We start from the raw sequence: 22,275 nt of genomic DNA on the forward strand, positions 1-22,275 counted from the left end.
ACCAGAAACCCAACACAATGGTGACTGAGAGTAGCACCAATTTCCCTAATTTTGGTCACACTTTAGTTGCTAAGAGCATGACCAAAAGAGGGTAATTGTTAAGCAAAATTGTAAAAGGCCATTGATTTAGACTTGGCTTCTGCACTCAGCTCAACAGTCCAAAGCAATATAGAGTTTAATCATAGTCGCTGTACTTCAATTAATTGCAGGAGGTTCTGTAACCAATAAACCAATGAAGCTGTGACTAATTAAGTTGTCCCTAACCTCAATACCATTTTTTATAAATGCTGCCGGATCACCTTGTTGGATAGAGTACCCTGAACCTGTTTTGGCTCTGGGGACTGCCTGACTCAAGGGTTGTTTTTTGCTTTGTTCAAATAAACTATGTTAAATGTAAAAGTCTAAGGCTTTTTCCTTTTAACACCTGGTAGTGGGATTGCTGGCAGTTCTATTTATTAAAATTTTTTATCTATATTTAAGATATACAACATGCTTCTACAGAACATATAGGTAGCAAAAAGGTTATGACAGTGAAGCAAATCAACATATCCATCATCTCACATGCCCATTGTTTCATTGTTTTGTGTCTTTGTGACTAGAGTAGTTGAAATATATTCATTTAGCATTAATCTAGTACTATTTATTTATTTATTTTGCAGGGAGGGGATCTCAATTATGTTGCCCAAGCAGGTCTTGAACTCCTGGGCTCAAACGATCCTTCTGCCTTGACCTCCCAAAGTGCTGGGATTACAGGCATGTGCAACCACATCTGGCAAGACAATTTTATTACCTATAATCTTCATGTGGTACATGAAATCTCTCAACTTGTTCATCCTATATCTATGTTATCTTTTATCCTCTGACCATTTCCTCATTTTTCCTCCATCCCACACTCCTGCTGTTGGTAACCACTATTTTATTCTCTCTCTCTGTATATTTGAATTTTTCTCTTTTCTTTTTTTAACATTCCACAAATGAGATCATGCAATATTTTTCTTTCTGTGTCTGGCTTATGTCACTTAGTATAACATCCTCCAGACTCATCCACATTGTGGCAAATGGCAAGATTTTATTCATTTTTAGGACTGAAAAATATTCCATTGTGTATATGTATCAGGATTTCTTGGCTGAGCATGGTGGCTCACACCTGTAACCCCAGCACTTTGGTAGGCTGAGGCAGGCCGATCACTTGAGGTCAGAAGTTCCAGACCAGCCTGGCCAACATGGTGAAACCCCGTCTCTACTAAAAATAGAAAAATTAACTGGGCATGGTGGCACATGCCTATAATCCCAGCTACTCAGGAGGCTGAGGCTGGAGGATCCCTTGAGCATGGGAAGCAGAGGTTGCAGTGAGCTGAGATGGTGACACTGCACTCCAGCCAGGGTGACAGAGCGAGACTCCATCTCAAAAAATAAATAAATAAAAATTTAAAAAACTTTATCCATTCATCAGTTGACAGACAGGCTGTTTCTGTATCTTGGCTACTGTGAATAGTACTGCAATGAACATAGAAATGCAGATATCTTTACAAGGTGATGATTTCATTTACCTTGGGTATATGCCCAGGAGAGGGATTCATGGGTCATATGATAGGTTTATTTTTAATTTCTTTTGGAAATCTTCATACTTTTCGTGTAATGACTGTACCAATCTATATTCCCACCAACAGTGTATAAGAGTTCCCTTTTCTCCATACCGTTGTCAACATTTGCTGTCTTTTTTGACTTTTTGATAATAGCCATCCTAACAGGTGTGAAGTGGTATCTCAAAGTAGTTTGATTTGCATTTCCCTGATTAATGATGCTGGGCACCTTTTAATATACTTGTTGGCTATTTTAATGTTTTCTTTGAACAAACATCTATTCAGGTCTTACATGTGCACATTTATAGCAGCACAAATTGCAGTTGCAAAAATGTGGAACCAACCCAAATGCCCATCAATCAATAAGTGGATAAACAAATGGTGGTATATATATACATAACGGAATACTACTCACCCATAAAAAGGAATGAGTTAACAGCATTCACAACAACCTGGATGGGATTAGAGACTATTATTCTAAGTGAATAACTCAGGAATGGGAAACCAAGCATCATATGTTCTCACTCATAAGTGAGAGCTAAGCTGTGAGAATGCAAAGGCACAAGAATGACACAATGGATGTTGGGGACTCAAGGGGAAAGGGTGGGAAGGGGGTGAGGAATAAAAGACTACAAATTGGGTGCAGTGTATGCTGCTTGAGTGATGGGTGCACCAAAATCTCACAAATCACCACTAAAGAACTTACTCATGTAACCAACCACCACCTGTTCCCCAATTACCTATGGAAATTAAAAATTTAAAAATATAAATAAATCAAATAAAAAATCTGCACCACACCAAAAAAGGACGTTTTTTCCCTGTTTTCTTCTAGTAGTTTTACAGCTTCTGGTATTATGTTTTAATTATTTTAACTATTTAGGGTTGATATTTGTATATGGTGTGAGATGAGGATTTAATTTCATTCTTCCCCATGTGGATTATCCAGTTTTCCTAGAATCATTTACTGAAGAGATTGTCCTTTCCCCATTGTGTGTTCTTGGCATCTTTAACAAAGATCAAGTGACCATAAATGCATGGGTTTACTTCTTGGCTCATTATGCTGTTCCACTTGTCTATGTGTCTGTTTATATGCCACTGCCATGCTGTTTTGATACTACAGATTTGTAGTAGACTTTGCAGTAAGGTACTGTGATGCCTCCAGCTTTGTGTTTTTTGGCTCCAGATTTCTTTGGCTATTTGGAGTCTTTTGTGCTTCCATGCAAATGTAAAGATGTATTTCTCTATTTCTATAAAAAAATGCCACTGTAATTTTGATAGGGATTGCATTGAATCCATAGATTACTTGGTTAATATAGAACTTTTAACAATATTAATTTTTCTAACATATGAAAACAGGATACATTTCCATTAATTTGTGTTCTTTAATTTCTTCAATGTTTTACAGTTTTCACTGTCTAGATCTTTTTCCTCCTTAAATTTATTTCTAGTTATGTTTTAGTCTTTAACGCTATTGTAAATGAAATTGTTTCTTTTTTTGCATTGTTGGTTCTAAGTGTGTAGAAATGCTACTGATTTTTGTATGTTGATTTTGGTAAGATCCAACAGATACAATTTCATTACTTCCTTTCCAGTCTGGATGCCTTTTCTTTCTTTTTTAACTAAGAATTGGTAAGAGTGGGAATCCTTGTCTTGTTCCTTATCTTATAGAAAAAGCTTTTAGCTTTTCACCTTTGAGTATGATATGAACTTGGACTTATCATATATTATTAACTGTAATGGATTAAATTCCCCAATGAATAGACACTGAGTGGCTAAATAGGTTTTAAACAAATGGGATCCAATTATATGCTGCCTACAAGAGACTCACTTTACCTTTAAGGATCTACATAGGCTGAAAGTGCAGAGGCTTTACCTTTAAGGATCTACATAGGCTGAAAGTGCAGAGATGAAGAAAAGATATTCCATGCAAGCAGTAACTAAAAGAGAGCAGAGGTAGCTACACTTACATCAGATAAAATAGAACTTAAGAAAACTATCACAAGAGACAAAGAAGGTCATTATATAATGACAAAGTAGTCAATTCATCAGGAAAATATAACAGTTGTAAATACATGTGTACCCAATATCAGAGCACCTACTTTATATATATATATACATATATAAAGCAAATATTAACAGAACTGAGGGATATAACAATTGTACATATATATGCACCCAACATCAGAGCACCTACTTTATATATATAAAGCAAATATATGTATATATGCATATATATAGCAACACAATAATATATATATCCCGCAGTTCTAATATTTACTATTTATACATACATATGTGTATATACATGTATATAGCAATACAATAATAATATTAGGGGACTTAATTACCCCAATTTCAACCAAAGATATATCACCCAAACATAATCAATAAAGAAGCAGAGGACTTGAACAGCACTATAGACCAAATGGACCTGTCAAACATATACAAAACATTTCATCTAACAGCAAGGAACATTTTCCAGGATAGATCACGTTAGGCCACATAACAAATCTTAACAAATGTAAGAAGATTAAATCATGTCAAGCATCTTTTCTGACCACAATGATATAAACTTAGAAAGAAGTAACAGAAAGAAAATTGGAAATTTTAAAATTATGTGAAAATTAAACAACACAGTCTTGAACAGGTCAAAGAATAAATCAAAGGAAATTCAAAAAATATCTTGAGAGAAATGAAAATGAACATATAACATACAAAACTTAGGAGTTACAGCAAAAAAAGTTCTAAGAGAGAAGCTTAATTGATAAACACCTACATTAGGAAAAGTGCAAGATCTCTAATAATCTAATGTTATACCTCAAGGAACTAGGAAAAAAAAACTAAGCTTAAAGTCATCAGATTAAAAAACTAATAAAGATCAGAGCAGAAGTAAATGAAATAAAGACTAGAAAATCAATAGAAAAGATCAATGAAATTAAGAGCTGGTTTTTCTAAAAGACAACACAATTGACAAACCTTCAGCCAGATACAGAAAAAAAGAGAGAAGAGGCAAAAATGAAATTATAAATAAGGGTCATTACAACTGACACCACAGAAATACAAAGGATAATACACTACCATGAACAATTATATAACAAATTGGGTAACTTAGAAGAAATGCATAAATTCCTAGAAACATACAACCTATTAAAACTGAATCATGAAGACACAAAATATGTGAACAGACCAATAACTAATAAGTAAATTAAATGAGTAATAAAAAAGTTTCCTATTGAATAAAAGCATATTACCTAATGTCTTCAATGATAACTTCTTCCTAAGTTTTAAAGAATAATTAAGAAAAATTCTCCTCAAACACTTCCAAACAATTTAAGAGAATACTTTCAAACTCACTTTACAAGACCAGCACCACCACGATATCAAAGCCAGACAAGGATGCATCAAGAAAAGAAAATCACAGGCTAATATTCCTGATGAACATAGATGCAATAATGCCAAACTGAATTTCACAGAACATTAAATGAATCAACATATGCAAATCAATGTGATATACTATATGTTAATTGATACACTATATGATACACAGTGTGCTACACTATATATTATATTGGGATCATATGATCACAATACATGCAGAAAAAGCATTTGACAAAATTCAACACTTTTTCATGATTAAAAACTGTCAACATATTAGGTATTAAAAAAGCACCTCAATGTGATAAAAGCCATTTACAAGTTAACTTGTGTACATTTTCAATATGGAAACAGAAGTCTAAGTAACCATCACTGTCACTTGTATTATTACTTAGATGGCCTAACTGCTTCTCGTCTATACATTCTCCACAGAACAACTAAGCTGATTATTTAATGTGTAAGTCACATTTTATCAACTGCTGTTTTAAACTTCCAGTGCCTTCTCAAGTTGAAGAATATCAAATAATGTAGTTAACGTGAGACACAAGGCCCTACATGCTTTGCCCCCGCCTCTCTCCTTCCTCTCTATGCCCCAGAAACAAATGAGCTTATCTTGCATTCCTGGAAAAACAAGATCCCCAAGTTCCAAGGTAGGTCTATTGCACTTACTGTTCCCTATAGGTGGAAAACTCTGCTCTGGATCTTCTTATTTTGTCAATTGGGTCTCAGAAAGGTCTCCACCTCTGTGAAGCCTTCTGGGACCAGCAACTGGGCCAGCACCTACTCATTCTGCTCTGCCATTCAATTCTGCTTTAATTTCTACACAGTACACATTACTAGTTGAAATGGTCTTGTTCACTTGTTTGGAGACTTGTTTACTGGGCTGAGTAGGTGAGTTACCAGTGTGAAATATACACACAGCTTTGAAAAGGCAGTGGAGCCTGTGAGAAAAACTAGTTAGATAATGGTACTTTTATCTTAGGGCTGCTCATCTTTCCCAGAAACTTGGGTCCTGCTATTTAGCTAAGCACCAGGTTGACCCTATCAAGCCATCTTACATGGTTTGGGTTTGTGTCCCAACAAAATTGCATGTCAAATTGTAATCCCCAGTGCTGGAGGTGAGGCCTGGTTGGAGGTACGTGGATCATGGGATTGGGTTTCTCATGAATGGTTTAGCATCATCCCTCTTGGTACTATCCTTGCAATAGTGAGTGAGGTCTCATGAGATCTGGTCATTTAAAGTGTGTGGCACCATCCCCCTCTCTTTCTCCTGCTCCAACCACATGAAATGCCTGCTTCCCCTTCACCCATGATTCTAAGTTTCCTAAGGCTTCCCTAGAAGCTGAGCAGATGCCAGCATCATGCTTCCTGTATAGCCTGTGAAACTGTGAGGGAATTAAACCTCTTTTATTTATAAATTACCCAGTTTCAGGTGTTCCTTTATAGCAATGCAAGAACGGACTAATCCACCATCCTTGAAGCCTGAATGCAACCCAGCCCCACTACTCAGCTGGACAGCCATAATGTGACAACCATCCCCTGAGCTCATTCACCACCACACATGACATGTTTTCAAATAATCATGAAGTACATAAAGAATTATCTACACACACACACACGTATACACACAGGTTGAAGACACGATATTTGAAATAAAATCAGATTTTAACATTTTGATTACCTTTAATATATTTGGGAACAAATACTGGTGACAACATATTTTAAGTACATAAATAACTCAGAAAAGTCATCTCTTTTATTCTGGAACTCTACTGACCTTATCTGTAAAAAGAACCTAGTTTTATAAGAAAAAGGGGGTAGGGGAGGGGAAGAGACAAATGGGTAGACTGAAAAGGAATCAAAGCTCAGGATTCTTCACAAGTGCAGCAGCTTCCACTGTGGCCCAGAGGATGGTAGTTGCATATACCAAGTTATGCTAACCTCAACAAGATCTAGTTCTCAGACACAAATGTGTCCAGTGGATAAAACCTCAGCTGCAGAAATAGATTTTAGCAATATCCAAACACATTCCAGGGTCCAGTAGGAAGAACAAAGTATTGCAAAATTGAAAACTATCATGGACTTGGCAGCATCCAAGGGCATCACCAGAGGGGCTCTTTCATGCATGACCAGAGTCCTGCAAACTCAAAGTTTTGGGATGTAAATGTAACCAGTTTCATCAAACTGCCACACAGCAGGGTAGTAGGACATAAAGGCAGCCCGTGGGCTTAGGGCACAGGGGCCCAGCTGCACCTAGAAGCCTTGACAGGATGCTGGAGCCCTGGATTCAGTGGTACAGGCTTGTCCATCAAAGCCCCACCCTCAGGTAGGGGCTCAGGTTCTGGGCCTGAAACTGTGCATGTTGTGCCCGCTAAGAGGAGCCTCTTGGCTGGAGTCTGGAGGGTCAGCTCCTGAGCTCTCAGTTTCTGAGGACGGCGACCACGTCCACGTCTGCCATTTGATGGGTGGATAATCTGTGCAGATGGACCAGGGGTGGATGATGGAGTTGAGCTGGGCTTCCTAGAGCTGTGGACGGCAGCAGCCCGGGGCTGCGTAGCAGTGCCACTAACTGCAGATCGGCGTGGGAGTGAAGAGCACACAAGGGTGTGGCAGCGTGTCCCACTGCGGGCAGCCAGAGGCCAAGGGGAATGCCGGGCCCAGTGAGGAGGGAGTTGTCTCAGGCCCAGCGCTGCTCTCCTGGGCAACTGGACCTCCTTCTGGGTGCTCAGCTCTTGGCTGGCTGGTACCTTGGGCTCCATGTGGTCCACAACTGCCCGGTCTTGCCCACGTTTCCACAGCTCATAGCGCTCAGGTTGCAGGATGCGCACGAAGGCGTCCATGGAAAAGGTCACCCTCGCCTCCCCACAGCTACACTGAGAGGCCATTTTGCCATAATCAATCCATCGTGGAGTGGCAAAATTGATGGCCTCCGCACAGTTGAAACCATGGTTGAAGCCAGCATGGTAGCCATAGGGAAAGGTCACCATGAACTCTCCAGCCTCCTGAGTTATGCGATTGAAGGGAATCCCATTTTCCTTGAGAACTGTAGGCGAGATAAGGGCCACCTTGTGCCGCAGGAAGGCCCCACAGCCCCGGGAACTGCCTGGGAAGAGCTCCCTGGCCAGGCGTTCCAGGCGCTGGCCATGCTCTGGGGGCACCACATACCAAGTTTTGGGCTCCCCAAGGTGCAGGTAGTTGATGCTGTAAAGGTCCATGTCCTCCGTGTGCCAAGCAAATGTGGTCTTCCACATGCCAAAGTACAAGTAGGGTGTGTTAACGCCTTCTATGACAACCCCACATTCCTTTTCCAACAGGTCCTGAATTGTTCCCAGGTGCCCAAGATTCCACTGTTTAGTGTTTTCATCAAACAAGGAGCCACTGATGTCAGCACCATAAATTGGTGAATTATAGATGCGGTTCTTCCAGTATTTTCGCTCCAAATCTTCGAAATTCTGGTGTGGTGGAGTTTGATATTTTTTACTGTTTGCCAAGTGGCGATACTCCCCCACGGTCATGGCTTTCTTTTTTTTATGGTATTGAGTAAACACCCCTGCCCGCCCAGAGGCCACCTGTTGGAGGGGAGTGGCTATTAAGATTTCACTGATGTTATCATAGGTCTCTCTGGCTTTCCATTCTTTGGGTGGAACTATCTTAGCCAAGCCAGCTCTGTGTGCACCTTGGGATTCCATGTAAGCAATATATTTATCAAAATCATTAAACTCTTCTTTGGTTGGATGAAATATCATTATGTTACAATTTGGATTCTGGCCATAGTTGGCCTTAGACTTCATAGTTTCCATTTAATAAGCAGTAAACTCCCAGTGTTTAGGTATGTTCCAGATAGTTGACAATGTAGGAAAATGCTACTTTTAAAAAAATTGGGTTGGTGTATCTATGAGGTAGGAGGGTCTACCAGCCTACTTTTTTTTGCAAATGAGATGATAATTTTTCTCGGGCTTGTTTATTCACTAGTGAGATTCCACTCTGGGCAACAGCTTTGCCCAGGCATTAATGTTAGCTGACCCTGCAACTCTGTTATGTTTCAGTTGCTGCTGGGCTCTATCTTCTTAAAGTCTATTAAATTACTTAGAGCTGGGGGTGTGACCCAAATGTAGCAGAGTATGTCTTCAGTGTTTAGAACGAAATCTAAAAGAAAGAATACACAGAGATTAAAAATTTATATTTGGAAAAAAGTATTAGGCATCCACAAATTAAATACCCGAATAGAATACTAATATTAAAAAGAGAGGCTAAAATTTTATAAGATTGATAAGTCAAGTGGTGGTGTGGATGTGGAACAGTGGGAATTGTCATACCCTACTACAGAGAATATGAAGCACTATAATCACTTTGGAAAACTGTTTGAACAGTATCTTCTAAAACTGAACATACACATGTGCTGTGATCCAACTGTTCCACATGCTTAGGAAACGTGTATGGTTGTGAGCTGAAAGTCACATCCAATAATATTCATAACAACATTGTTTTTGGTAGCCAAACAGTGTAAACAACCCAAATGTCCATCAGCATGGAATGAATAGGTACACTGCAGTATATTCACACAACAGAATACCATCTAGCAATGAAGATAAACAAAAGTCACATGAAAATGCAGTTTTAAAGATCAATATTGAGTAAAATTATCAAGACTCAAAAGAATACCTATTACATAATTCCATTTATATAAAGGTGAAAAGGAGGCAAAGTAATCTGTGTTTGAATTGCTTCTTGGCCTTTTGGCTAAGATCAAGTGTAGTAATCTATATTTCTTAAAATTCCTATTTATGTTCAGGGCTTCCGTTAGTACCACGCTGTTTCCCTTTAAACATGTTATTTATTGTCATAGCTTTCTCCAGTAACTGACTCTCTCCCAAGCTTCTGCTTTCCTTCTCCATCTTGGATGGCCCACTGAGCCCATGAAAGTCAACTGGTTTAATACAAATTGATGATCTTTCTCCTGAAACTAAGTTACTCCTTTATATGTCTTTATTTCTACCAAGGGCAATATTGTGCTACATAGTCACCATTGAATATTACATCTCCCTTTTCCCAGACATATGGTCAGTACCTGTCAGAGGGTCCAATGATAGTCTACAGTGAAGCCCCAAGGACATCTAGACACCACAGGGTGTGCTCTCTTTATCTTCCTTATAGAAGAACCCAAGGATCCAGCTTGTCTTCCTCTCCTACTTAATGTTGTCACTACTCAAGCGAGACACTGAGGATGTACAAGTGACAAGATTACCTGTATCATATGATAGTCTCCCAATCTCATCCCATTTTTTTTTTTTTTTTTTTTTTTTTTTTTTTTTTTTTTTTGAGACGGAGTCTCGCTCTGTCGCCCAGGCTGGATTGCAGTGGCCCGATCTCGGCTCACTGCAAGCTCCGCCTCCCGCGTTCCCGCCATTCTCCTGCCTCAGCCTCCTGAGTAGCTGGGACTACAGGCGCCCGCCACCTCGCCCGGCTAGTTTTTTGTATTTTTTAGTAGAGACGGGGTTTCACCAGGTAGCCAGGATGGTCTCGATCTTCTGACCTCGTGATCCACCCGCCTCAGCCTCCCAAAGTGCTGGGATTACAGGCTTGAGCCACCGCACCCGGCCCCAATTTTTTAATCTTAAAAATTATTCGACAATGATTTTATTATGAATTCTTTATATTTTTGGAATATAAAATAAAATATTTCATTCTTTCTATTAGAAAACTTGCTCTAAAGAAATGAAAAGAGAAAAGTGAGACAATGTAGAAGGATAATTAAATATCAGAAACTTAAATACCATGCTGAGGGTCTCTCCCTCAAGAAATAACAAAATGCTGACTATGAAAAATCACACAAATCCGTATTTCTTTTTGAATATACAAGTAAAATAAGCTTTGGATCGAGCACTTTGTATCTGTTTTATAAACTACATTATTTCTTTTCTACATTTCTAAGGATTCTAGGAAGAATGATGCAATGTCTTCTTATACATATAGTCTTCAGATGTTGCATATCAAAAGGAAATACTACAATGTGTAAGTGTGACTGTGCTCCAAAAAAAAAAATAACTGCTTAGAATTTGCCGGGTACAATGACAGAGTGATCCTTCAGTGTTCTAGCCAAATGAGTCACTTCTCTATGAGTCTTCAGTGGTTGCTTTTGTTGTGAGACTACTTCTTGCTTCTTTCAACTGGAGCCATAGCTACCAGTAGAGAATAATTACACTGTCACTTGATACTCTTCCATTTTGCCCTTACCCACAGTAATCACAATAAGGCAGAATTCATCATCTAAGAAAACTTGACAGTTCTGACAACCAAAGAAAAGTATTTTCTTCTTATCAGAGTAATTTAAAAAATAATACTTGATCCCTTAAAATTAATGGATTTCTGGAAATTAGAAAGTCTTTCTTTGGGTCTTTTAGAAATAATGCCTCCTAAGCTTCTTGCTGTGTGTGTGTTGGGGGGTGTTAAACTGGGGAAGTTAAGAAGTGAAGCTGAGTAAGTTTAAAGTCCTTTTCACTACAGCTCTTACCCAAACTGTAGGACAATAGGAGAGCCTGTTTGTCTTTCTTGCTGCTTATGTATTTCAAATCTATTACTTCAAGTGGGGGATTGTTGACCAAATGCCTCAGATATCAGCCATTGTTTCTTCTGATAGTCAATATCTAAATGCTGTGTTTAATCGAATTTTTGTCTCAGTTAGAAAATCTACTACTTATTTAAAATAATTTATAAGCATAATATATTTGATAACTGAAAAAATTCTACTCTATATAGACAAGTGATTAAACTTTTCCTCTATTATTGGACAGCTATTTTGTTTTCACTTTTCCACGATTATTACGAATCACTTTTACTTAAATATGTAGTCCGTATTTCAGTATCTAAAACATAAAAATTTGGAGAAATGAAAAAGACAAAGAGAAAGGAAGTTTAGAAATTCATTTCTCCTGTAAAATATTGGTTGAATGAAATTTCTTAGATTAAGATACTTAAAAATGAAATTACATTATAAAATTTAAATATTTTAAGATCTTTAATACATGTTGCCAAAACTTTAAAGAAAAAACATATTTTACATCCTGAACACTGGCCAACTTTACTTAGAAAAAATATATATTTTACTAATTTTGGTAGTTAAAAAGTTAGATCAACTTTTAATTTACATTTCTTGGACTACCACTAAGGTTGATTTTGATTTTTTTCATAAATATTAGTCTTTTGGATTTCATCTTATGTATTGGTTCACATCCTTTGACCGTTTTCTTCTAATCGGGTCCCAAGGTATTTTCTTGCCTACTTATATAAACATTTTACATATTAATTACATCAATATTTTACATATTAAACCCTTTTGTTAGATATGTTATTTTTTGCCAGTTTGTCATTTAACTTGTATTTCTTTAAATTTATTTAACAAAAATGTTTTTGACATACAATGTTTCATTTTCCTTTGTAATATTTTTCGTGCTTTTCATGTTTAGAAAGTTATAATACTCCTTCATCTAGATGGAGATATTATCATAGTTTTTTTCCTTTGTATATGCTAATTGCACCTTTAATTCTGACTTTAATTATACTTTTAATCTGTATTTTGGAGAGAATAGTTATTAACTTTTGAAATTATTGTGTGGGTATTGGTGTGAGCATGAGTATGAAGAGGATATGAATATGATTCTTGGTTCTTTACAGATGACCTGTTCATTGTGTGTGTTGTTTATTTTAGGTTGTTTCTCTCTATCAACGTTTATAGAAGCTTTTTTTGAACCCATATTCTTAAATTTTATCAGTCTCAAAAATGAAGTTCTTTAATTTCAGGATTTTTTTTTTTTTTTTTTTTTTAGTTCTTTCTTTGATTTCCTCTACTCCTGTTCATCTGTATATTAACTCCTCTTATTTGGATATTGAACCTCTCATGAATTAGACCTTTAATTTTTACTTCTTTGTTTTCCCCTTCCCGAAATTTTCTATTGCTTTATCACTGCATTTTATTTTCTAAAAAATTTCTTCATCTGTATCTCTAAACTTCCTTTCTCTGTCTTTTTCATTTCTCCAAATTTTTAATTTCCAGAGATCATTTCTGTTACCTGAGAGTTTCTGCATGTATGTACATTCCTTTCTTTCTTACTGTCTTATTCTTGCTTCATGGGAGCATTTCTTCTTTTATCTCTCAATACTAAAATCTCAATGGTTTTTGAAATTCTATTTTGTTTTTCTCCCTGCATGGTCTGTTTCTTTGAAATTGCCTTTTGTCCATTTTATCTTTCTTTTTTTTGCTTTCACCTAAGGCTTTCCTCAATGTCTGCTGACCTTTAGTAATTGCCTTATATATAAAAGTACAGCACAAAAAAAGGCAGATTAGAAGCTCAGGGTACATGAATGGTTTTATTGATTATGCTTCCCTGCATGATATTCTAACTGGGCTGTTTCCTAGGTGAACTCCTAACACTGGTATTTCTAGAGCTGGTCATACTCAACACAAAAGATGCTTCAATCTTTCTGCTGGAGGGTACAGGTCTGACTTTCCTACCAAATGGCAAAAGAGGCTACACATTTCTAAAAGTACCCTACTTGTACAGTTCACTTTATCAACTTATTTTCCCTATGACAACCACACTCTCAAAAGTATCTGGAAATTCCCACTCCAGAGGCCACCTTTTTTTCCTACTCTAGAAAATGAAGCTCAGTCTTCTGCCAGGGTGTAAGAGGCACAGTTTATCCAGCTGCTTAGAGGAGGGTGGGAACCTAGGGCTCTATTTTGTTAGACAGACTTTCAACAAATTCTCCTTAGCCTCATTTTAACTGTCACTCCCAGAGGTACCCAATGCCATGACATCCTAAGCCTTTTGGATTCTGTAGAGACAATTGTTTTGTTTCTTGGCTTTCCTCGTTGCCAATTTAGGACTCAACTTTCTGGTGTTTGATAAATCAGTTTATACTTGTCCATCTGCTTTCCAATTTCCAAAACTGGCCACTACCTGTTTTCCTTTACCATTTTCTGTCTTTGTAAGTTCACTTCTTAAAACAAAAACCCTGTTACTGTCACTTTAGTGAGGTTTGGAAAGGAACAAAGTCAATGATTGTGTTTAAACCACATCTTTATTGCTTCTTGTTTCCCAAATTTATCTCAATTTTCTTATAGAAACTTAGTTCTAGTCAAATACTCCTAATCCTTGTTCTTGACTCTATGCTTTTCTTCCCTTGCTTCACTTATCTCTTCCTTCTCTTTTCTAAGTTATAAACTCTGCCTTCCAGACCAATCTGAGGCTCTCCACATCAGGGATCTTTCTATACCAACCTCAGACCTTGGTGAGAATTCTATCTTCTATACTCCACGAGTGCTACATTTATTTGGTGCTTAATACAAGCTGTTGAGGTGGCAGCTCTCCAGAATGTGTCTTACTTGACAAGCAGCTGTCATCTCTAATGGGCACTTGTCTTAAGGGAATAAGTCTCTTCCATGAGATATGCTTGCTTCTCTCTCCAAAATATCTACACGTCTCCGACCCAAATGCTTTGATAGACCCTTCTTGATAAGCTGCATGAGAAAAGGAAGGTAAAGGTGGGTGTGGTAGCTCACGCCTGTAATCCCAGCACTTTGGGAGGCCAAGGTGGGCAGGATACCTGAGATGAGGAGTTCAAGACCAGTCTGGCCAACATGGTGAAATCCTGTCTACTTAAAATACAAAAATTAGCCAGACGTGGTGGTGGCCTGTAATCCCAGCTACTTGGGAGGCTGAGGCAGGAGAATCACTTGAACCTGGGAGGTGGAGGCTGCAGTGAGCCGAGATCGCGCCATTGCACTCCAGCCTGGGCAAGAAGAGTAAAACTCAGTCCAAAAAAAGAAGGAAGAAGAAAGGGAAGGGAGGGAGGGAGGGAGGGAGGGAGGAAGGGAGGTAGGGAGGGAGGGAGGAAGAAAGGATGGAAAGAAGGAAGGAAGGAAGGAAGGAAGGAAGGAAGGAAGGAAGGAAGGAAAAGGACAGGAAAGGAAGAAAAAGATGGTTAAAGCCAACTTTCCCTGTACCTTTTGTGCCTACAAATGCCAATATTTGGTGTGGACTTCTTTTTATGAACATCTAGAGGAGTCTGGATATAAAGGAGAAAGACACATGGCAGCAAGTATCAGGCACGGACTGTATAGATTAAATTGTGACCTAAAACCCACAGTTTGGGACTTGGCCTTTAAATCCAGCATCTTAAGGGCAGCTTTATTATTTCATTGTGACATATAATAAATTGAACATGGGATTATTAACCTCATTCAAATCATCTTTATTTTCATCTATTGCATGGATACTGCAGCAGTAACAGTGCTATCTGGCAGCAGAGAGAGGCAGGAGCCAGAAGTCTTCCTGAATCCATCTACAAGAACACACCACTCTATTGAGTTTTAAGGATTATCTAATATATGCTTCTTTGGACTGTCAATACATTTTAAATACATGTCTTGAGTAGCATGTAAGTTTGGACTTACATGGACTCTCCCAGAGATTCTGTAAACTAGTGAGTAACTTTTTTAACTTTTTAAAAAAATCCCCTTTGGCTTATAGTGAATTCTATATACATGTATAAATTTTTATTTATCCAGTAGTTAATAATTGTCTCATTCTTTCATTTGCTTGGCTTTATACTTTACATTAATTCATTCCCAGATTCATTTCCAGAAAGGTAAATCTCTTCTAAATGCATAAAACACATCTGGTACTGAATCAGATTTCTTTTCTCAGAAATATTCTTACTGGAGCCCTCAGATGCTTACTTGAGTCTAGACTGATTCTTGTCTTCAGGTTGTTGCATGACCTGCATCTTGAGGTTTCTAGTCATTGTAATCCTAGGGGTTCCCTTTCCCTCTCTATTATGTTAGATCTTGACTCCCCCCATCTCAAGTCTCCTTTCTGGTTTACTCCCTTGTGTTGGTAAAGCATATCTACCAGAAGGATCCTTAGAAGCTTCATTAGAGATTATTAAGTAGCTCACAGAATCTTCAGCAGGACCAGAGACTAAGGATTGGAGCCTGTGTATCCAGGAACAATATCCAGATTACTCAACAAACAATAGTTAGGCATTCCTATACATCCTCTGGTCAAAGGCACCAAAGACTCTGGGCAAGGGACATTTCCAATTAGAGTCTAAGCTACTGCTGCCTCTGAAAGGTCACCGTCTGTCACTACCCTTCTCCAGGAACAGATCTGTCATGAAATCTACTTCCTCATATTTCTTTACATTATAGTCCTCCATGGGAATGTCTGATTGGAAGAGTCTAGGTCATATCTCTATGTCTTCACTACAATAGATTCTGGATAATTGAGTTCTGGCTCTGACCTTGGTGAGGCAGGGATCATAAAGTTGGAGGTTTACCGAAAAATAAAAAGGGAATTTAAAGTTATTGGATGGCCACAAATATCACATATCTCTCCCAAAGTATGCATGTCTGAGTCTGAAAATGTCTTTGTCTATCCTCGTGCTCTTCTTTCAGGATTTTCAAGACATTGTTCTGCTGAATTCCACCTTCCAAAAATCCAAAACCTGTTTTCTGTTCCTTTTTGTAATGTCTTTACTCTCTGAACACTATTAGGGTATTCTTCTGTTCCTTGTTTTCTAAGATTTCATTAAGATATAATTGGTAAGTCTTCTTTGTCAATTATTGTGCTATAATTTTCAATATAGAAACTTATGTTGTTCCTTGATGTGAAATTGTCTTACATCATTCCTTTGACATTCCTTTCTACATTTTCACTTTTCTTCTTCTCTGGAAATACCATTAGACAGCAAATACCGTTAGACAGCAACCTCTCAATTGATTCTCTAATTTTCTTTACCCTCCATTTCCTAAAGCTTTTTCTTTTGTTATTATCTTCCAAACCTTCTGGAAATTATTTTTAATTTCCAGTAATTTTTTTTTTGTTCTCTGAATATTCCTTTCATTATATATTTCTGAAAATTTCCATGGCTGCAGATTTTCTCTTCTCTAAGTATTATAAGAATGTTTAAGTTTTATTTGCTCTCTACATTGTGTCTGTTTCCTCTGAGTTCACCCTTCCACAATGTCTTGGTTTCTGTCTTTCATGTTAAATGTTTTCCTCGTATGTCTAGTTATTCTTGGCTTGTATTTGAGTCAGGTACTAAAGAATTGCGTTTGCTACATATGACTGGTAGGCATCACTGAGAGTGCTCCGACAAGAACCTATTCATTTCCTTTGAAGATGGGGGCACCTGTCAGCAGTTGAACGTAAGACTATAATGAAAAGACTCTACATTTATATGTTCATCTCCTTTCATATTGGGGCCTGAATTTGTGGTGTGCATTCCAACCAGCCAGAACTGAAACCTTAATAGTTTATCAAATTTGCTTCAAGTAGTTTTTAAACAACTTTATTGAGATATAATTTACACAACACGAAATTCATCAATTTTAAGTGTACACTTCGATGGTTTTTAGTATATTTACAGTGCTGTGTGACCATAACCAAAACCTAATTTTAGAATACTTCTATCACTTCAAAAACAAACCTTGTTCCATTTGCAGTCACAGCCCATTTCCACCCCTAACTCCAGGCAACCACTAATCTACTTTCTATCTGTATAGATTTGCCCACTCTGGACATTTAATATAAATGGAATATAACATGCAATATTTTGTGTCTGGCTTCTTTCATGCAACATGTTTTTGAGGTTCAACCATGTTGTAGTATGTATCAGTATTTTGTTTCTTATGACCAAATAATAATCTATGGTATGGATATACTGCATTTTACTTATCCATTCATCATTTGATGGATAATTGGGTTGTTTTCATTTGGGGACATATGAATAATACTGTCATGAACATTTATGTACAAGTTTATGTGTGAATGTGTTTTTATCTTGGGTAGATACCTAGGAGTATGATTGCTGAACCATGTGATAACTGCGTATTTCACGTTTTAAGAAGTTGCTACACAGTTTTTCAAAGTAAATGTAACATTTATAACCAGCAATATATGAGGGTTCCAATTTCGGAACATCCACATCAATACTTATGTCTTTTTCATTATAGCAATTCTAGCAGGTAAAAAGTAGTAATTTTGTGGATTTTAATTTTTAGTTTTTTAAGACAGGGTCTCATTCTGTTTGCCCAGGTTGGAGTGCAGTGGCATGATCACAGCTCACTGCAGCCTCAACCTCCTAGGTTCAGGTAATCCTCCTGCCTCAGTTTCCCAAGTAGCTGGAACTAACAGGCACACATCAACATGCCTGACTTTTTATTAAATTTTTTTGTAGAGACAGAGTCTCACTATGTTACCCAGGCTGGTCTTGAACTCCTGGGCTTAAGCAATCCTCTCACCTTGGCCTCCCAAAATGTTGGGATTACAGGTGCGAGCCACCATGCCTGGCCTCATTGTGGTTTTCATTTGCCTTTCCTTAATGACTCATGATATTGCACATCTTTTCTTAAGCTTATTGGCCATTCATATATCTATTTGGAGAAATTTCTATTCAAATCCTTTGCTTATTCTTTATTTGTTTTCTTATTACTGAGTTGCAAGAGTTCATTATGTGTTCTGGTTACAAGTCCTTTATTGAATATATGATTTGAAAATGTGGTCTCCAGGTCTGTAGGTTTTCTTTTCACTTTCTTGACTATGTCTTTCAAAGTGCACAGGTATTGAATTTTGATGAAGCCCATCTTATCAATTTTTGTTGTTGCTTGTGCTTTTGGCTTTGTGTCTAAGAAATTATTGCCCAGTGAAAGATCACAAAGATTTATCCTGTTTTCTTCTAGGTGTTTTACAGTTTTAGCTCATATTCAGGCTCACGATCAATCTTAATTTTTGTGTATGCTGAGAGGTAGGAATCCTAGTTCATTCTTTTGCATGGGGATATTGAGTTGTTCCAGCACCATTTGTTATTCTTTCTCCATTGAACTGTCTTGAAACTTTTGTTGAAAATCAATTAACCATAAACCTAAGAGTTTATTTTGGACTTTCAATTCTATTCCATTGAAGCATGTTTATCCTTATAGCAATGTCTATTAGAGCTCTGTAGTAAGGTCTGAAACAGAAAAGTGTGAGCCCTCCAAATTCTTTTTTTTTTTTTTTTCAAGATTGTCTTGGCTATACTGGTTCCTTTATATTTCTATATGAATTTTAGGATCGATTTTTAATTTCTGGGGGAAAAAAGCCAGCAGGAATTATGGTAGGATTGCATCAATCTGGAGTTCAATTTGCAGAGCATTACCATCTTAAAAATATTAAGTTTTCTGATCCATTGACATGGAATGTCTTTCCATTTAGCTTGACAATATTTTCCAGTTCCCAGTATATGTCTTGCACTTCTTTTGTTAAAATTATTCCTAAGTATTTTAATCTTTTTGACACTATTGTGAATGGAACTGTTTTCTAAATTTTGTTTTCATATTGTTCACTGCTAATGCACAGAAATCAATTTATGTATATTCATCTTGTATCCTGCAACCTTGCTGGACTTCTTTTTCAGTTTTAGTGCTTTTCAGCAAGTTACCTAGGACTTTCTATATATTAGATCATGCAATCTGTCAATAAAGATAGTTTTAGTTCTTCCTTTTCAATCTGAATATCTTCTTTTTCTTGCCTAATTACCCTGGCAGTGTAATGCTGAATAAAGTAGTAACAACAGATATCCCTTAAAAATCTTGCTCCCGCTTCAAGTATTTTTAAGTAGAATAAATATTTCAGATGAAGTGGGATTCCCTCTCTGATCCAAATCTTAAATCCTGTTATCTCTACCCCTGCCTATAAGCAACTAGTCATGAATTGGCTACCCATCTTTGGGTATCTTTTTGTGTGTATATGTGTTGTGTATCCATCAATAATACTGTTTTGTATATCTGCTATTTTTTTCTTTTTTTGAGACGGAGTCTTGCCATGTTGCCCAGGCTGGAGTGCAATGGCATGATCTCAGATCACTGCAACCTCCGCCTCCTGGGTTCAAGTGATTCTCCTGCCTCAACTTCCCGAGTAGCTGGGATTACAGGTGCCTGCCATCAAACCTGGCTAATTATTTATTTATTTTTTTAGTAGAAATGGGGTTTCACCATGTTGGTCAGGCTGGTCTCGAACTCCTGACCTCAGGTGATCTGCCCGCCTTGACTTCCCAAAGTGCTGGGATTAGAGGTGTGAGCCACCATGTCTGGCCCGCTATTTTTATTTTATATAAATAATTTTATGCTAAATATGCTCATTTTCTACAATTTTTATTTTTATTCATTAATTCTGAGAAAGGAACTGGTTCTGTTGCCCAGGGTGGAGTGCAGTGGTGCAGTCTTGGCTCACCACAACCTCAGTGTGCAGTGGTGCAGTCTTGGCTCACTGCAACCTCCCTTTCCAAGGCTCAAGCCACCCTCCCACCTCAGCCTCTTGAGTAGCTTGGACCATAGGCGCAGGCTACCATGCCCAGTTAATTTTTCTATTTTTTGTAGAGACAGGGATTTGCCATGTTGCCCAGGCTGGTCTCAAACTCCTGAGCTCAAGCAATCTGCCAGCTTCAGACTCCCAAAGTGCTGGGATTACAGGCATAAGCCACCACGCCTGGCCTCATTTTCTGCAATTTTTAAATTCAACATTAACGGTTTCAAGATATATTCATATATACATACACACATATGCATAGATACACATATGTATATATACATACACACATACATACACTATATACGGTCTGTTATAAAAATATATTTTATTAAAGCACTTTCCTATTGGTGGGTATTTACATAACTTCCAGTGTTTCCTATAACTTACAGTGCTGTGTGTGTTCTCTTTCTTATATGTGACAATTTATCTAGGCTAGATACTTTGAATTATCATTTCTAAATGATAAAGAAACAACATTTTATATTTTACTAGGCAATGTCAAATTGCTCTACCTAGTGGCTATCCTAATTAACCTATGTACTAACAGGAGTTTCTGTTGCTCCACACCTCCAGGTGCATTAGATAATGTCAACTTTTCAGTTGTTGGCAATTTGGTAAAATGATTTATCTCCTTTTATTTTATTATTGCAGTTGTTGTTGTTGTTGTTGTTATTGTATGACCCGTTTACTGGTGAAGTCAAGTACTTTTTCACTGATTTATTTCTTTTGTAGGTTTCAGTTTTCTGAATTACCGTTATATCTTTTGCCCATTGTTTTCAGTTAGATTGTTTTCTTTTTCTACCGATTTTTAAAAGTTCTTTAAATGTTTGGTATAATTATATGTCTATTGTATTGTTGCCAATAACTTATTTCAGCACAATACCTCCATTTATTGTTTATGTTTTTTTAATATTTGAAAAAAATTAAATGTAATCAAATTTATTGATCTTTTCCATTATAATTTGTGCCTTTATGTACTATTTAAGTAATTCATGTATTCTTTGGGGTCAAAAAGATCATATTTTCTTAACATTGTTTTCTTTACTTTTCACTTTTATTTGTTTTGGCCATTTAGAATATTGTGTTGTTATTGTAAGACAGAGAACTTTTTTAAAAAAGAAATCCACTTGTTTGCCACCATTTTCCCCATTCAGTTGGAATCCTTTTCTCACATATGCTAAGTTACAATGTAAGGATAGATGTCTTTCTAAACTCTTCATCTGGTCCATTTATTTATTTGTACATTTCTATGCCAATGTTAGATTGTTTTAATTACTAAAGCTTTACACTTAGGATAATTACTTAGGCAAGTCTCCGTGTACTTATTCAACTTTTTTCAAAATTATCTTGGGTATATTTATAGAGTGAAACTTCAGTATTCATTGTAGAATAAATCTGTCAGGTTCTGTCAAATACTGTTAATTTAAATTGGGAATGCATTGAAATTAAAGGAAAATTAGAGGTATATTTTCATAGCTCCTGCATTGATCATTCCCACCTATTTACTGGTATATTTATCCATTTATTCAGATCTTGTTGTGTGTATATCAATGAAGCTTCAGATTTGCATCAAAAAGATAATGAATCTGTTTTCTTAAATAAAACCTTAGGAACTTTATAATTTTTTGAGTGTACTGTAAATGGAAATTTTTTTTTCTAGTAAGTTTTCTTATTATTTATTGATCTTACATCCCTTTTCAAACCTTGTACCTCTTATTTCCTATTAGTTCTATTAGCTTGGCCATCAATTCTAGAATTTTCCATGTAGATAATATTTTCTAGGGAAAAAATCATTAAAATTATATCTCTTCTTTTTTAATAGTCACGTATCTTACTTTTTTTTTTTTTTTTAGAAATAGGGAAGTCTTAAGTAACGATCTCTAGCAAAATGTTCAATGTTGACTGAGTTGGTAGAAATTCTATACTCATTTAAGATTTTTAATAAGAGTGGCTCTAAACTTTGACATTAA

General features: G+C 36.8%; 1 protein-coding gene and 1 pseudogene across 3 annotated transcripts in view; one reads left to right on the plus strand and one right to left on the minus strand.

The window, feature by feature from the left end:
• Positions 1-22,275, minus strand: part of LOC101012323 (lysine-specific demethylase 4D) — a 46,670-nt gene that overhangs the window by 15,632 nt on the left and 8,763 nt on the right. Inside the window, exons 1-2 of one of the 3 annotated variants that reach the window (XM_009187133.4) lie at positions 10,027-10,168; positions 6,622-9,104 (exon numbers count right to left, since the gene is read on the minus strand). The exons of 1 other annotated variant lie outside the window; for it this stretch is intronic. In XM_009187133.4, the coding sequence (XP_009185397.1) occupies positions 7,187-8,758 (1,572 nt within the window). In that variant the 5' untranslated portion in view covers positions 8,759-9,104; positions 10,027-10,168 and the 3' untranslated portion in view covers positions 6,622-7,186. Of the gene's footprint in view, positions 1-6,621; positions 9,105-10,026; positions 10,169-22,275 lie in introns of those variants that run through there. One more of the 3 variants, XM_003910568.3, reaches the window with a different exon arrangement.
• Positions 9,679-9,802, plus strand: LOC116269951 (annotated as a pseudogene).

This window comes from Papio anubis, chromosome 12 (assembly GCF_008728515.1).
Source record: "Papio anubis isolate 15944 chromosome 12, Panubis1.0, whole genome shotgun sequence".
Taxonomy (NCBI): Eukaryota; Metazoa; Chordata; class Mammalia; order Primates; family Cercopithecidae; genus Papio; species Papio anubis.